Below are 17,125 nucleotides of genomic sequence, written 5' to 3' on the forward strand. Positions count from 1 at the left end.
GGTTGCAGTGAGCGAAGATCACGCCACTGCACTCCAGCCTGGGCAACAGAGCGAGACTCCGTCTCATAAATAAATAAATAAATAAATAAAGTGCTGGGATTACAGGCATGAGCCACCGCGCCCGGCTGAAAGAGTTACGTCTTTGTTTAGTTCTGGAAATGCCTCCATCTTACTCCTTCCAGCAGTGCTGCTCTGCTTGTCCATTGTCGTCTGGAACTCCCACTGGGCTGTGGCCTGCTTCCCCCCAAGTGTGCTCTCTATGTTGCCGCAGGGTGGTCTCGTCGTCACTGTCTCTCATTCCCCAGTCTCTCTTCTGCTGTGTCTGGCCACTTAAAAGTTTATTCCATTCATTTGAGGGATTTTTTTTCCAATGGCTATATTTTTAACTTGCAATATTTGGTTTTTTGTTTTTTTTCTTTTCCTACAAAGTTGACCCTGGTAATAGTTTTCATGGAGTGCAACATGTAACTTTATATTAGAAAATGGAATGTCACATCTTTACCATGGGACAGAGACACAGGAAGATGTCAAAGTCTGAAATAGCAAGTGAAGCTGAATGTAGCTTATGATAGGGAGGGAGGGCTCTGCTGGGCGGGGACAGTCTCTGAGCAGGTGAACTGCTGATCTCACAGAGGTCAGCAATCGGCGGATTTTCACCGTGTAAGTAGACTGATGTCATCCGTAGAAGCACAGACGTACTGGACTGTCACATCTACTAGAAAATAAAGCATTTGCCACCTGGGGGGTGGGGAGGGTCCAGTTTAGCCCAATGGGGGACAACCCAGCACATCCACCTTTGGAACCCACCAGTTAAAGGTATTGTCAGAGTATCCTGTTTGGGAAGAATTCCCATTTCAGGCACCCTCGATGAAGAGCCAGGCCAGGAACATGGGATGAGAGAGTGAAACGGTGGAAAAAGGGGAGATAGGCTAATTCCAGAGGCACCTGCACAGCCAACACTCAGCCCTGGCTGCACGCACTGAGTCCTGTGTCTGCTGCAGGTATCGGGCTTTCCGGGATGACGATGGACATTATTCCCAGACCTACTGGAATCTTCTTGCCATCCGCCTGGCCTTCGTCATTGTGTTTGAGGTAGCCGAGGCGCCTGCTGGTTCTCCCATCCAATGCATGACGCCCCGACCCTGTGCTTTGCCTAATTCGAGCACGTGGTGAGGGGTCGGTGCCGTCACTTCCTGCTGTGTCATCTTGGTCAAATCAGAGCTCTTCTCTGCACCTGCGTTTTCCCTGCCTGGCCTCATCCCTGGGTTGCGGTGTGGACGTTGTGGGTGTCTCCACAGGAGCCCCAGGGCCACGAAAGCTGGGGTGGCCTCTGCCCCTTCTGGGGTTCCTTTTCCTGCACAGCTGCTTTTTGGCTCCACCCACAGCTGGGAGCAGGTGCCGGAGCCCTGGCCTGCCTGGCCCTGTGAAGGCCACTCTGGGCGTTTGGGTGGGCGTGAGTGCCTTCCTCTGCTCCCAGCATGTGGTTTTCTCCGTCGGCCGCCTTCTGGACCTCCTGGTGCCTGACATCCCAGAGTCTGTGGAGATCAAAGTGAAGCGGGAGTACTACCTGGCTAAGCAGGCGCTGGCTGAGAATGAGGTGACCTGTACAGCCCAGTCTCGGCCCTGCCCCCAGCCCTCTCCCTATCCTTGTCAGTGGCTGCTGTACCTCCGGACACTGAGTCACATCCCTTTTCCTCTTGCTGCCCTTTTTTGGGGACAGGCTCTTTTTGGAACGAACGGAACAAAGGATGAGCAGCCCCAGGGCTCAGAGGCAAGTCTGGGAGCAGCCAGGCCCCTTCCCCGTGCACTCCCTGAGGTCACAGGGCCCTGCCCAGCTGCCCACTGTGCCTCGTGGCCATGGCCTGCTCCTGGCCCTAGTCTGACTTGTCCCTGCCCCCAACCCTCTCCCCAGCTCAGCTCCCACTGGACACCCTTCACGGTTCCCAAGGCCAGCCAGCTGCAGCAGTGACGCCTGGAAGGACATCTGGTGGTCCTTAGGGGAGTGGCCCCTCCTGAGCCCTGAGAGCAGCGTCCTTTTCCTCTTCTCTCAGGCAGCGGCTGTGTGAACCGCTGGCTGCTCTTGTGCCTCATCTCTGGGCACATTGCCTGCTTCCCCCCAGCGCCGGCTTCTCTCCTCAGAGCGCCTGTCACTCCATCCCCGGCAGGGAGGGACCGTCAGCTCACAAGGCCCTCTTTGTTTCCTGCTCCCAGACATAAGCCCAAGGGGCCCCTGGACCCAAGGGACCCTGTCCCTCGGTGGCCTCCCCAGGCCCCTGGACACGACAGTTCTCCTCAGGCAGGTGGGCTTTGTGGTCCCCGCCGCCCCTGGCCACATCACCCTCTCCTCTTACACCTGGTGACCTTCGAATGTTTCAGAGCGCAGGGCTGTTCTCCCTCGTGTCCTCTGGACCCACCCACCTCTTCCTGCCCTGTCCACGCAGGGACATCACCCACATGCCCCAGCTCTCGGACCCTGCAGCTCTGTGTCCCAGGCCACAGCAAAGGTCTGTTCAACCCCTCCCTCCATTCCCAGTTATCTGGGTCCTCTGGATTCTTCTGTTTCTTGAATCAGGCTCTGCTTTCCCCCTAGCCACTACAGGCAGCCTCTGACAGTGCCGCTTTAATTGCATTCTGCAGCAATTACATGTGTCCTTTTGATCCTTGCCCAACTTCCCTCCCTCTCCCAGCTCCTGGCCCCTGGCCCAGAGCCCCTCTTGCTGTTTTTACCTCTGTTCCTTGGGGCCTAGTACACAGCAAGCACCCAAATGGGGGAGGTTTTGGGATGAGAGGAGGAAATGTGTATACCTGTAAATCTGGTGGCTCTTCCCCCAGAAGTTTGTGTTTATACATAATTATTTTCCACGCTGGATCATAATGTGACGTGCAGTTCTGCCCTGTGCTGGGGAGCCACATGAAGCTTCCCCTGGCTAACTTGCTACCCCACAACAATCCCAGTGTGGCCGTCCACTTGCTACAAAATGGATCTGTGCTCATCTGTATTGATGTCCTTGGAGTTCTACAAGTGGAACTTAAGTGTCAAAAAGAATATGTGGTTTTTAGCTGAGCGTGGTGGCTCACACCTGTAATCCCAGGACTTTGGGAGGCTGAGGCGGGAGGATTACAAGGTCAGGAGTTCGGGACTAGCCTGTCCAACATGGTGAAACCCTGTCTTTACTAAAAATGCAAAAATTATTCTGGGTGTGGTGGCGGGCATCTGTAATCCCAGCTACTTGGGAGGCTGAGGCAGGATAATAGTTTGAACCCGGGAGGCGGAGGTTGTAGTGAGCTGAGATCTCGACACTGCACTACAGCCTGGGCGACAGAGCAAGACTCCGTCTCGGGAACACACACACACAAAAAGAATATGTGGTTTTAATGTGCTTTGATGAGTACTGGCAAACTTACTCTACAGAAAAGGCCTCTTTCTGAACATCCTCGCCTGCGTTCTATTTGACCCACCGTGATGCCTGGCCTGAGGGCGGCGTGCTTGCTTGTAGCATTTCTTGAGGATTTGCTATTGTTCACCTGCCTCTTAGGAGCACTGTGCCCTGCCTCCATGGAAGGGCGCTTCCGGCAGGGATGCGGGCTCACAGGGCCCTGGGGCTGGACACCACCGGCCGGAGCATGGCGGACAGCACACACGGCCCGGGGCGGGAACCTTGGAAACTTTACACAGACGGGGAGCTCAGCCATTCCACGTGTGCTTTCGCTCAGCACAGTGCTTACTACAAACCCATGTGTACTTCCTTCCAGCTGGTTGCTTTTTATTGTTGCTGTCTTAAACTCCAAAGTTTTAAGGTGAATTTATTGAAACGTACGAAAATGCTCAGTTCATACAGGCTTCCAGGTGAACAAACTGTTGTAACCAGCACGTGGGTAAAAGGCAAGTTCCACATCACCCGACGTGGAAGCTCCCCGATGCCCACGTGCGCCCTACCCTGTGACCCTCTCCCATCCAGGGCCCTGATGCCCACGTGTGCCCTACCCTGCCTGTGACCCTCTCCCATCCAGAGTAGCCACCACCTCGGCCACCAAGCAGAGATGGAACTGGGGACTTTGCATTTGGCGTCTGCCGCGGGACATCGCGCGAGCTCCATCCGTGCCGAGCATCCATCTCAGCCCCTCCTGGCTGCTGGGCTGCTTCGTGTTTGGCTTGGGGTCATTTTGCAGTTGTGTGCTTTGCTGTGGGTTGCATATTTAGGGCCCAACAGAACTGCTGGGTCAGGGATAAACATGTTCGGCATTTTTTTTTTTTTTTTTTTTTTGAGATGGAGTCTCGCTCTGTCACCCAGGCTGGAGTGCAGTGGTGTGATCTCAGCTCATTGCAAGCTCTGCCTCCCGGGTTCACGCCATTGTCCTGCCTCAGCCTCCCGAGTAGCTGGGACTACAGGCGCCCGCCACTACGCCCAGCTAATTTTTTGCATTTTTAATAGAGACGGGGTTTCACCGTGTTAGCCAGGATGGTCTCGATCTCCCGACCTCGTGATCCGCCCACCTCAGCCTCCCAAAGTGCTGGGATTACAGGCGTGAGCCACCGTACCCGGCCAACATATTTGGCTTTAAGAGGAACTGCCACACCCGTCTTCCCAGGTGGGGACCAGCCCAGTCAGCAGCAGGAACACCTATTCCCTCTTGACTCTTCCCGGTATCTCCTGCCACTCAGGTGACGGGTGGCTCCTCCCACTCAACGCCCCCTCCCTCCTCCTCCTCCAGCCGAGGCCTCCGCCTGCACCCCCCCCCCCCACCCCCCAACTCAGCTCATCATAACTCACAGGCCAGGTCCAGGGTGCCAGGAATGCCACTGAGGCTGGCAGAGTCCTAAAAGGGAGTGGCAGGTGCTGCTCCACAAGGACGGTTGTCCACCCTCAATGAGGAGGGCTGCAGGGCAGCTGCTGACTGTCTGGCAGCCAGAGGACAGGGACAGGCAGCCATCCTCTTGCCATGACCACACCTGGGTCTCCCTCAATGTGGCTCCCGAGGGGCCGTTGAACACGGTGTTGAGAACTGCTGAGAAAATCACACCAAAGACGAACTACCCACAGATGCCAGTCACCACTCCAGGGTGACGAGAAAGAGAACACACAGGCGGCAGCGTGACAAAATGAGTCCCAGCATGCTACATCTGGTTTCGGGTTTTATTTTAGAATTTATAAAATTCCAGTGTCATCCATATTCATGAGCCTTTACACATGTTTGCATATAATCTCCAAATTCCAAAGTTAAGGCCAAGGGATGGATTGTAGCTATGGAAACAGATGATATGGAAGACATCCAACAAGGAGGAAAAGCACACACACGCCTCACCCCTGCCTCATCTCTGCCCAGGGCTGTCCTGACAGCACAGAGGCTTCAGGGAGACAGGCCTGGGGACAGTCATGTCATCACCCTTACAACAACCACCCGAAGGAAAAGAGAGCGCTGAACAGTTTAGGAAAGGGCTTGCGTCTAAGACATCAAGCGACATACAGAGATGTGCAAAACTTGGTGAGAATTAAAATTGGCCTTTGGGAGAGGGTAGGGGCAGGATGTTTTAGGACATTGTAGAAAAGACAGGAGGAACCCGCTGGGATGGAGATCAGGGGGAGCTGGAAGCAAGCAGCCAACAGGACAGAGTTCCGGAACTCATGCAGATGGGGAAGAGGTGACAGCCCTTCCCCACTGGCCTCCCCCTTGGAGGTGGAGGAGACAGATCCCGGGAAAGGCAGGAAAAGGGCCTTGCTTGCCTTCCCTGTTTCCTAAGCCGTGGTCACCCTAGCCTATGAAGCTGGAAGATAGATATATTCCTTCCGATCCCAATTCACCATTCCTGTAAACAGGCCCATTCAGGGCTGCCTGAGCAAATGGGGACTTGCCGAGGCACCTGCAACTAGACTTGGGCTAAGCCGTTCTGGGTCTACTCAGGAATTCGAGTCTGAAGATGACCAAGCTTGAGTTATTCAACTGAGAGTGAGGTGTCAAGGCGTAAGCGACTGTCCCCAGGGAAGGGCTGTGAGATGGATGGGCGTGAGTCAGCTTTTCCAAAACTCAAGTACCTGGGACAGGACAACTCGCTAGCAGCTCAGTCACCTCCGTGGGGGACAGAGAGAAGGATGGGAAGACCAGAAAACCAGAGACTAGGGCCCCGTCCTCAGCCCTCCCAGCACGACACAGATGCCTCCCTCGGAGAGCAGGGGGTCTCGGCATCCAGCGGTGTGGTCTGCATTCCGCTCTACCTCATGCTCTAGGCCCCATGCCATCGTCTCGGCCCTAGACCGTGAAAACTGCCAGTCACCCGGGACCTGCTCCTAGGGGCTGGCCTGCACAGCCGGATGGCCTGTGGGCGGGGTGGGAGTGCCCACTCCCACTCCAGATGGGCCTGCTGGCCACTGACCCACCTGTGCTGAGGGAGAGCGCCAGCCTCCAGCTTGGGTACACGGCGCCCACCCCCAGCTCCACGGGAAACCCATAACCACCAGAAACGTCTCAATCAAGAGACGAGTGTGTGGGGTGGCACTAACTGCACAGAGACCACTCCACGCCGGCTGAGGTAGAAAGAAAGCAACTGAACACACAGCAGCTAGGGCAGGGGCGGGGAGGGGCTGCAGGTGGTGTGAAGAAGAGCCCAGCTGTCATCTAAGGCAAACTGCCCCCACTGAGGACAAGCGTAAGGCCCTACCTCCCCCATCCTGTGCGCATCTCAATCACAGCAGACACTGTGACGGCCACAGGGGACCCAGATGGTGCCTACCACCTTGCCTCCAGGCTCCACTCACCAGACCTCAGGCTGAGGGTCTGGCAGTGGAGGTAGGGGCAGGGACCCTTGGTGCTTTCAGACCCCACGGCAGGTAAAATCAGGACTGCCTGAGAACCCGTCACCCTCTGCCTCTCAGGTCACCCCCCAGCTCCAGGAACCTGCCTCCTGCTGTCCACTGCCAGGTCTTCCCTGCACCCTGACACCTGTGCTGAGGCGCTCTGGCAGCTGGAGGAGGCTGACTGCACTCCACAAACAGGACTGTCTGGACCAAGGGAAACTGGCAGGAGGGAGGTGGGAAAGGAAGAGGGCAAACGTTTGGCTTTTATAAAGTCAAGGACGTTTATTTCCTGAGGTCATGACACAGGAAGTGGAACCCTAGCCACGGCTGCGGAGCTCTCGTGATGAAGGCCAGAGTGCTGACTGACTGACATGCCGGGTGGACCAGGAGCTGGAGTCTGTTATCTTAGCACGAATGCTCATGACCTGGGTTTAGTGTTAAACAGTGGAGCGGGTCCTGAGCGGGCACGGCCAGGCCTGGAGGAGCGGCCGCACACAGAGCCAGGCGCTAGGCTCCCTGCGGGACCTCGGGAAGGGGAAGAGCGTCAACAATTTACGGAGGGGTCCAGCCGCTGGGTCAGATTGAGACAAACCATTGTGTGGCTGGGTTCGGGTCAGCAGGCTGGAGAGGTTTCTGTTCTTTTTGATCATTATCGTTTGGGGCCCCAAGGGAGAGTCTTGGGAGCCACCTGAGCCCCAAAGCTGGGAAATTCTTCAGAGCTGCTCATGTCAGGAGCCTGTGTAGACAGAGGACACGGCTTCAGGAGGGGATGCTCCCCAACTCGCAAGCAGCTTCCGACGCAGTTGCCACCCTCGGGACACCAAGCCCGCCTGCCCACCCACCCTCCCTGGGACCCAGGAGGGCAGAAGCCCTCATCTCACCTTCTCACTGCTGCTGGCGGTCCAGGGTGCGTCCCGCACCACAAAGCCTCTGGAAGGTGCCTTGGCCTCTTCGTGTGCTGGGGGTTTCATATATACCTGCAGCGCCTCACTGTCCACCACGTCAGCTAGCTAAAGGCAGAGGGCAGGAAGACAGGGTCGGTCTGCCCAGCACCCCCAGCATCCCGCCCGCCTGCTCACCCTTGCACCTCGCCTGCCTCTGGAAACACAAGTGCCACCTTGTCCCCTGAAGCTCCTGGCTGGGCCTCAGGCCGGTGGACGTGCCAGGGTGCCTCAGGGCTCCAAGGCCCACAGAGACTCACGTATTCCTCCTCCAGGTTGAGGATGTGGTCGATGGCTTCCTCCACATTCTCTGGGAGCCCCGTCACAGTGACGCAGTTGGGGTCTGGGGCTCCGCTCTGTGGGAAGCGAATGTCCACCTGGAAGGGGTGTACAACGCCAGATGAGGGGACTCCAAGCGAGGAAAAGGGTTCAAATTATGTGTCTATTTCTAGTGAAGCATTTTCTGAGTTAGCAAACATTTTAAAATCTGGTTTCAGAGTTGTTCTGGAGTCAGCCAGCCTCATCACCACACCAAGTTAGGTGTATCTGAGGAGCACCTTGTTCACAGCAGACAGAGGGCCGCAGCACGTACTGTGCGGTCTTGCATGAAATTCCCATCCACAGAGGAGGAGCTCGCCAGGCGGCTGTCAAGGAGATGCCCTCCTAATGGCCACCGTGGCAGTGCAGCCTCACACAGGCCGTCGCCTGCACTGACCCGTGGTGTCCATGAGGACAGTTCCACTGCCAGCCTTGGGGTTGTGGCCTCATCATCTTGAGGGGAAGGCCATGCCCTGCCCTTTCTTCTGGCCAGCCAGGTGCCCCCAGTGAGAGAGGATTCTCCCCCACTGTGCTTCCAGCCGGCTCACCTTGAATTCGTCCATGATTTTGCGAATGGCTTTGCCACGGGCACCAATGATGCGGGCGTGAACGCGGTGGTCCAGCGGGACGTCCTCAGAAACCATCTGCTCAAGTTCACCCACAATTCTCAGTATAGCGTCCCTGGCAGCTTCTGTGTTCTTTTCGTACCCTGTGATGGTAATTTGGTCCTGGGGCTAAAAAAGGAGAATGGAGTCAGAAAAGGGGATGCCTTACTGGGATTCCCGTCAGGGGCAAGAGCCGGCCCCCACTGCTGAGGAAAACAGCTCAGGAGAGAAGATGGAAAGCAACGTCACGGCTGATTTAAAACAAGAGGTTAACAATGTCCACTCAAGGCCGGGCACGGTGGCTCATGCCTGTAATCCCAACACTTTGGGAGGCCGAGGCAGGCGGATCACCTGAGGTCCGGAATTCGTGACCAGCCTGACCAACATGGAGAAACCCCGCCTCTACTAAAAATACAATATTAGCCGGGTGTGGTGGTGCATGCCTGTAATCCCAGCTACTCCGGGGGCTGAGGCACGAGAATTGCTTGAACCTGGGAGGCGGAGGTTGCTGTGAGCCGAGATTGCGCCACTGCACTCCACCCTGGGCAACAGAGCAAAACTCCATCTCAAAAAAAAAAAAAAAACAAAAAACACCCCACATAAAACCAATGTCCACTCAGCTTCCATCTCTTCCCAAACTCTACCCGAAAGACAGTGAATTACAGAACGAAAAAGGACATTTGTCCTCAAAGACAAAGGAGAGACACTAACAGGCAAGAACTCTGGACTCAAGGACAGCGGGGCAAAGACAAAGCCCCAAGCCCCTCAGCTTCCTGCTTCTTTGCCCACGTGGGCCACAGTCTGGAGGCATCTTTGTGCTGGAGGCTGGAGGCTGGCTGGCTGGCATTCCTCAGCGAGCCCCTCGCTCAGAGATCCCACCTGCTCAGGCCTTCCTTGGGCCACACAAATGGACAGGAGACACCATACCAGACTTGGGATAGCAGACAAGCAGACCAAGCAGACAGTTCAGGGCATAGAGAAGGAAACGTAACAAAACACCTGTAGCCCACAATCGGCGAAAACAACACGTCCACAACACAAAAACCACCACGCAACAGGACTAGAGGACGGGGACAAATCACAACACGGAACCACCATCACGCAACAGGACTAGAGGACAGGGACAAATGCCTGGAAAGGAAATGAGCAGAAAGACCTAACCTAGAGACAACAGAGCAGCAGCCCAAGAAGCTTCTGTCCAGATTGAAGCAAAATGCCAGAGCGGGAGGCAGCAGCCCCACCCACCGTGGCCCAGCAGAGCTGACAGCCTCAGGCACCACCCGCATGCTGCCAGGTACAGAACCTCAAGATCGGAAGCACAGCTCACAGGAAAAAGCTGCCTGTGAAGAAATGACTGCTCCACCCCACTTGGCTCATGGTTTATTAGATGGAATAGTCTAATTGCTAAACAATGACTTTTTTTTTTTTTTTTTTTAAAAAGACAGAATCTCACTCTGTCGCCCAGGCTGGAGGGCAGTGGCATGATCTCAGCTCACTGCAGCCTCCGCCTCCTGCATTCAAGCTATTCTCACGTCTCAGCCTCCCGAGTAGCTGGGATTACAGGCGCATGCGACCACGCCTGGCTAATTTTCGTATTTTTAGTAGAGACAGGCTTTCGCCATGTTGGTCAGGTTGGCCTTGAACTCCTGACCTCAGGTGATCCACCCGCCTCGGCCTCCAAGTGTTGGGATTACAGGCGTGAGCCACTGTGACTCACCTATAATGACTTTTAAGATTGATAATTATATAGAATAGTAGAGGGAAATAAAAGGCAATAAGGGTGAGGGGCTTAAAAGAGCTAAACTCTTGGGCTGGGAGCGGTGGCTCACAGCTGTAGTCCCAGCTACTTGGGAGGTTGAGGCACGAGAATCACTTCAACCCGGGAGGCAGAGGTTACAGTGAGCCGAGATCGCGCCACTGCACTCCACCTGGGGCGACAAGACAAGACTCTCTCTCTCAAAAAAAAGAACTAAACTCTCAAGATCAAGACTAAAGATTTAAAAATGTATGTGGGGAGGGAAGAGGACATGGGAGCCGGAGGAGGCAGGGTGCAGGAGGGCCCTCCTGGCCTGGCTGGTGTGTGTGTGACTCAAAGATCCCAAAGGGAACAAGAAGCTGGGGAGGAAGAAGGGGAAGGGGAAGCAGCGGAAAACCCTGGGCGGCACATCCACAGTGGGAGCGAGGGGCAGTGGGAGCGAGGGGCAGTGGGAGCGAGGGGCGTGGAGGGGCTCTGCTGCCAGGGGGTCTGGGAGCGAGGGGCGTGGAGGGGCTCTGCTGCCAGGGGGTCTGCTGTTTCTGGAAACCAGCACAACTGTGGCCACCAAGGCTTGCTAGTCTCCCACTGTGGGCAGAGCTGTGCTGGACACGCCTAGGAAGCAGACACCCCAGCAGGATGCCAGAGCCAGGAAAGACCAAGCCTGGGAAGTGTGTGCAAGAGGGAGCCACATAGACATGGGCGTGTTGGGTGAGGCTGCCCTGCATGCCAGGTGGCAGGGCCCAGAGAGGGGATGGGGCTGCCTTTCATTTTGTTCTGAGTGAAGCAGGAGGCCATGAGGGCCAGTGGCAGGGGGGTGGCACTGCAATTTGGAGGAAGTAACAAGAGTTTACTAAGGGCCATCCGGCAAGCACAACGGTGTTTGCAGCTGGGGCTGCAGAGAAACGTCCACCTGACCCCAAGAGGCCCAGGTGACAGGTGAATGAGAGCCCTTGGGAGCCTCAGGGAGGCCCGGGTGACAGGTGAATGAGCTACACCTGGAGGCGCCACTGATCAAGGACCCAGCTGGAGCTCCTGCTCATTTTCCGGAAGGAGACACAGGAGAAAATGCCCCAGGCCCCAGATGATACACAGTGCCAGAGACCTCACCCATCTGGCAAGTACCGAGACACAGCCCAAACCTCAAGCCAGAATCAGGTCCTGAGAGACTTGCCACTCTCAACTTGGCCCTCGAACCCCCATCTAGGCACATCTGGTTACTGCTCCCAAGTCACAGGAAAGGTCAACAAGCGCCTCTGCCCCCGACACGCTCCAACCAGGGCTCTCACCTGGTTCCCATCGTCCTTATCAGGAAACTGGATGTTCACGTCATGCTCCAACCGGATTTGGGTAATTACTGCCCCCTTTCTCCCGATAATCTTGGGATGGTATTTGGGGTCTACAGTGACACTCAGCTTAAAACTCCTTAAAGCCTACAAATGAAAGGAACAAGAATGAGGCAAAGATTGAGCTGATCCACCCTGTGACCCCATTCCCTTTCCACCCTGGTCATAGGACACTGGAGATGCTGCAGTGTTCTATAACCCGTGGTCCGGAATGGTCCGCCATCTCTCTGGTCCGACCTCTGCCACCTTCCATTATCTGCTAATAATGAGAACCAGGGAACTTGGCTGCTCCACAAGGAGGTCTATAAATCCTTCAAAAGAGGGCTTGGGGCCACTTGCGAGGATCCTGCTCAGGAACTGACAGAGCTGGGCAGTGAGTCACGAGCTTGGGGCCCCGCTCTCCTCATTTGTCAAACAGGGATCTGATGGATATGCACAGAAATGCTCTGGATCTTTTTAGGACTGGGACAGATGCAGACCAAGAAGAGGGGCAGCCAACAGCCCCTGAACACCCATGGCCAAAGGCTACAGGTACGACCTGGCTGCAGGAGACAACCCAGAGTCCACGCAGGGGTACACTGACACCATGTGAGGTTCACGAGCTCCACCCCATTCACCAGACTCGACGTGCTCACGGGAGGAGTGGAAAGCCAACCCCCTTAGCAAACCAGCACCCCAGCACAGTCTGCTCCAAGTTCCAGAACCCCCGCTCCTGTCTGCAGCACTCTGCTCACACAATCCTCCAAATGTCAGCCCTGCCAGAGGCTGGGCGTCTGCAGCGCTCCGCTCACACAATCCTTCAAACGTCAGCCCTGCCAGAGGTTGGGGGGGTTTCATCCCTGCTTACCAGGAAGTCACTCGCCCTTTGACCACCCTGTGCTAGAGGTTAGTGGGGGTCCCCGACGCTCGTCCTCACTGCACAGCACATGCTTGGGGGCCTCTCGCAACCTTGACCTTTCCTGTAGGTCTGAGGTACCACTCTGATTTGGTTTTGAGAGAAACTGCAAATTTACACGGAAGTCCAACTTTGTCACTTTTTGATGAAAAAGAGAAAGGTGCCATGCTCTTGGCTAGTTCCACAGCAAGACCCCTGGATGCTGACTGCATCCTGGCACTGCCTGCATCTCACCTCCAGCCAGATGTCGCTGGGATGCTGGGATCCTGAAGAACTTCCCTAGATTCTGACATGTGCCCAAAGCTGAGCACCATGGCTCCGGGCAGCGCCCCGGCCACCTCCTGCTCACCCGGTCCTCCTGCTCGGCCTGTAGCTCCTTCACACGCTCCAGCAGTCCAGCCTTGGCCCGGTCCAAATTTGCAGCGAGGCCCGTGATGGCGATGATGTCAGACTGCAGCTCAGGTGCCGGGACATGTATGTTCACCTACGTGAAGAGGGGGCTGACTTGACGTTCAGGACCCCAGAGAAGAGGAAAGAGTCCATTGGCCCTGGGACCCAGAAGTGGTGAGAGGGAAGGCCACCCGCCGTGAAGGGAAGTCAGTGCCCAGTCCGAGCAGGAGGAGGCAGAGTCAACAGGAAGTTGAGAAAGGACACTGGCACTCGGGAGAGGATGCGACAGGCCACTCCTGTGACATGGCCTCCCAGGAAAGGGGTCTACCTCAAACTCATCCATCATCTTGCGGATCCCACTTCCTTTCTGCCCAATAACGTAACGGTGAAGGTCAAAGGGCACCTCTACTTCAATGGTGACAGGAACCAATGCCTGCAGGGAGGATGGTCATGGTTAGGTCGTGGGAGCTGAGAGCAGAGTGATGTTGTAAGCTCAGCAATGGGGCTCCACGAAACACAAGGCAAACACCCCTATGACAACAGCAATGTGCCCCACCTGACAATGCCACCAGGACCTTTAACTCAATAGAAAAGAATAGGAAAAGATTTGCATTAGGCTAGTGCTGGCAGACAGAAATTCCAGACCCTTCATCCCAAGCCTACCCAACTGAATTACAGCAGCCCCTTCAGGCCCACGTAGGAGGAGAGGCCCTGACTCCTAGCACATCCTTGGGGTCATGACGGCTTTGACCGACGCCCAGGAGGTGCCACAAGGGACTCTCGGACCGCTGCTCACCTTCCCTGCCCTGTCTCCCCCACCGCCCTTCACCTCCAGAACCTGCTCTTTCTTGCCACAGCATTTGCCATCACTTGCCACAGGATGTATCTGCGTTGACTGCTTGTCTCTCCACTGCAACGTGAGAACTATTTGTGTGTGCTGTGGCACGGCAGCACTGAGAGCACTGAGAGCAGCATCCAGCACGCAGGTGGCACTCCACACTGACTGCACACAAGGTGAGCTAGGCCTGATGACCCCACTCACGCGGGGGGAGACACTGCAACTGGAGGTCACATTCATCCCCCTGCAACTGAGACTCTTCCACAGCCCCCACACCCACCGTGGGCCTGAGAGGCCGGATCCCATGCAGCTGTCCCAGAAAGGGGCTATAGAACCCCGAGCCTTGGTGAAGGGAAGTGGGCTCCCCAAACTCTGTGTCCAGCCGAGCACCACAGCCAGACAGCCCGTGAGCACACGGCAGGAGCAAGAGGGCTACCTCCACTGCCACTGCCACTGCCACTTGGGCAACCGTCCATCCCATCCAGGCCACGCGTCTCCCCAGGTGCCTGCTGACTGGGCCTTGGCGGGGGGTGGAGGGGGGGCACATGGACACATACCTCCAGAGCTTCCTTGGCAGCCTCACACTTTTCTTTCCGGCCAGAGATGATGATGATGTCACACCTCCTTGGAGAGCCGGGGTCAGAATCTTTAGCCTCTCTCCCCTCCCCAGCTTCGTCCCCATTCTCCTGGACAACTGGCTCTGTACTGTGAACTAGAGAGAGGGGAAAAGGGACAGCTGACAGCTGCTGGAAGAGACCCCACACCTTGTTCAGAATGCATACGTCTGTGAGGCACCTGCTGGGTGCTGGCTGGTAAAAGGGAGGGAAAACCACTCCTGTCCTTCAGGAGGTCTTGGTCTGGTCAGGGAGAGCAGATAGGACGTCCCCACAGCAGCCTCAAAGAGGGCTCCCAGACCTTGAGGGGGGTGGGGCGGCAATGAAGGCTTTGCAGGGAGACCGTGAGCTCTGTGTCTCCCTTCTTCACCTTGAAGATGAAGCTAACAGCAACTAAACTACAGCAGAGGCTTCAGTGAGATCAGATGAGTTAGTTCATGGGAGGAACACAGGGCAGGCCCACTGCACAAGTGGGGCTTGACTGTGAGGCAGGGCTCATCAGGGAAGGCGGCTAGCACGCAGCCCCACCCAGGAGAGGCAGTGGGAAGCGGGGTGAGAGGTCTAGGGGAGACAGAAAGGGCAAGGCCAAGGTAAACCTGTGCCAGCTCCTTATGCCAGAAAGCGAGAGCCCCAGAAGTGAAGAGGCATGTGAACAGGACACAGAAGACAGCTGGAGGGGCTCCTACAGGCCACACTGGGACACCGCGTGTGTACCAAAATAGACACCACAACAATAATTATCACTAAGACAGAACCCAGGAGGTGTGTGATGTAAATAAATGAGGAGACCAGACAGACGCCTGCCTAAAATCAAGGGTGATCCTAGGATGGGGAAGTAGGTGTTTCTGAAGGAGAAAAACTGGAAAATTTGAATACCGACAACATATTAGATACTACTGTTATATAATGTTAAATCTGATTCCGATAAATGTGCTAGAATTATGTAAGAGAATGTTCTTGTTCTAAGAAAATACCCACCATGAATAAAGGGACATGTCTAAAAATGACATTCAGAAAAAAAAAATGTGTGTAAAAGGGGAGAAGTTGAGAAAAGAAACTGGTGCCACAGGATGTGTCTTTATACTATTCTGTGAAATTCTATCAAAATCAAAGTTTTAAATAACCACTGAAGTGTAAAACATAGACGGAGTGCATTATGAGTTTATTAGTTTCCTACTCAAAACACCCTGTATTCTCAGGAAAACAAAGGGGCTTGAATGGCTGTGTGTGACATGCTTCCTGGATGCCCAGAGAGATGACACTATGTGCACTCAGCAGGCTGCAGGGCCACCTGCCGCCCAAACAGCTCAACCAAGACTGATAACACAGAGTGGAGGGCATACCTTTTGTTTCACAAATGCAGAGCAAGTGAGAGAGAGGCAACCGACCCCCATCCCACAGGTCGCCTCCCCGCCACCAGGTGCATGAGCAGAGCTGGGGGCAAGCATGGTACGGGGAACTGAATGCCCTCCTAGAAGAACTGCTGGCCACTTGGATGGTGCCCTCTGGCCAGCCAGAGGCTGCAGCTGCCTGCCTCACAGGGGACACCCCACAGTGATGGGAGATGTGGAGGAGGAAGCTCTACGACGGGGCTCATGCGATCCAAATGATGTCATGAGAATCACTGGGACTGAACTCGGGACACCCGAGGATGAGGCTGCACGCTCCTCATCGCCTTGGGACTGGCTACCTTGTGTGTCTCTAGGACCTATGAAGGTCACCTGGTCACTCTGTCAGTAACTGACATGGTCCATCTTTTACAGGCCAGGGAGTGACCGTGAACCTCTGGAAGCCCCCAGAATACACAGATGGTTTTCCAGCAGAGACAGGAAAGAGCCTCACCAGTATGTGCGACAGCCCCGCCTCTCACATGGGAGGCACCACTGGTAACAAGCAGAGCAGGGCTAATGGGGGACCCACCTGCGTTCTCCTCTCTGTCTGGGAATTTAATTTGAACACTGAAATCCCGAGTAATCTGCTGGATTCTGGAACCTTTGGGGCCCATGACAGATCGATGGAATTTCTGGGGTATAGCACATTCTAATGTCACCTGAGCTTCCTGGAGGGAGGTACACAAAGAAAAAAGAAAAGAGCAAAGATTAAATTCCTTAGGGCAAGTTTTACAGCACTCTTCACACCACCTTCCTCCCTGTCCTCCACAGCCACTTGGCACAGATGCTCCCGTTCTCCTGAGTCCAGGGCTCCAGGCGCAGGGAGGAGGGAGGTAGCAGGACAGGTCTAAGGGGGTGGGCCTCCTCTGAAATGTGTCCCAGAAGGCCAGGTGCCATCCCTGGAGGGTGGCCAATTCAGCCAAGGGAGTGGGACCTCCTGGGGTAGCCTCTGACTCCATGAGGAGGCATCAGACTTGATTATTAGGGAAAGGGAATCCAAGGCCCTGGCAGGGGAGTGGCCTGGAGGGGACACTCTCTAAAGACTGCTTCTAAAGCCCACGTCTTCTCATGACTTCCCGTGGATTCACGTGCATGCCCTCAAATCGATTTTCTTTCCTTCACAGAGGGGAGAAGAGAGCTGACCCCTTAGACTGCATTTTCATTTTTTCTGATCCCTTATACAGAATGCATTTTCTTTCTTTCTCTTGCTTTCTTTCCTCTCTCTCTCTCCCCTCTCCTCTTC

General features: G+C 55.3%; 2 protein-coding genes across 4 annotated transcripts in view; one reads left to right on the forward strand and one right to left on the reverse strand.

The window, feature by feature from the left end:
• The window catches only part of ANO7 (anoctamin 7), a 44,181-nt gene extending 34,098 nt beyond the window's left edge, over positions 1–10,083 (forward strand). The window contains exons 22-25 of the mRNA XM_031007184.3: positions 1,002–1,092; positions 1,478–1,597; positions 1,721–1,771; positions 1,913–10,083. Coding sequence (XP_030863044.3) covers positions 1,002–1,092; positions 1,478–1,597; positions 1,721–1,771; positions 1,913–1,969 — 319 coding nt within the window. The 3' untranslated portion in view covers positions 1,970–10,083. The remainder of the gene's footprint in view (positions 1–1,001; positions 1,093–1,477; positions 1,598–1,720; positions 1,772–1,912) is intronic.
• Positions 7,048–17,125, reverse strand: part of HDLBP (high density lipoprotein binding protein) — an 86,609-nt gene continuing 76,531 nt past the window's right edge. For all 3 annotated transcript variants that reach the window (XM_004033462.5, XM_019021992.4, XM_031007186.3), the window contains exons 20-28: positions 16,412–16,550; positions 14,435–14,589; positions 13,368–13,472; positions 12,999–13,133; positions 11,698–11,841; positions 8,599–8,784; positions 7,993–8,109; positions 7,673–7,801; positions 7,048–7,527 (exon numbers count right to left, since the gene is read on the reverse strand). In XM_004033462.5, the coding sequence (XP_004033510.1) occupies positions 7,441–7,527; positions 7,673–7,801; positions 7,993–8,109; positions 8,599–8,784; positions 11,698–11,841; positions 12,999–13,133; positions 13,368–13,472; positions 14,435–14,589; positions 16,412–16,550 (1,197 nt within the window). In that variant the 3' untranslated portion in view covers positions 7,048–7,440. The remainder of the gene's footprint in view (positions 7,528–7,672; positions 7,802–7,992; positions 8,110–8,598; positions 8,785–11,697; positions 11,842–12,998; positions 13,134–13,367; positions 13,473–14,434; positions 14,590–16,411; positions 16,551–17,125) is intronic.

The sequence above is a fragment of the Gorilla gorilla genome, chromosome 11 (assembly GCF_029281585.2).
Source record: "Gorilla gorilla gorilla isolate KB3781 chromosome 11, NHGRI_mGorGor1-v2.1_pri, whole genome shotgun sequence".
In the NCBI taxonomy this organism is placed as follows: Eukaryota; Metazoa; Chordata; class Mammalia; order Primates; family Hominidae; genus Gorilla; species Gorilla gorilla.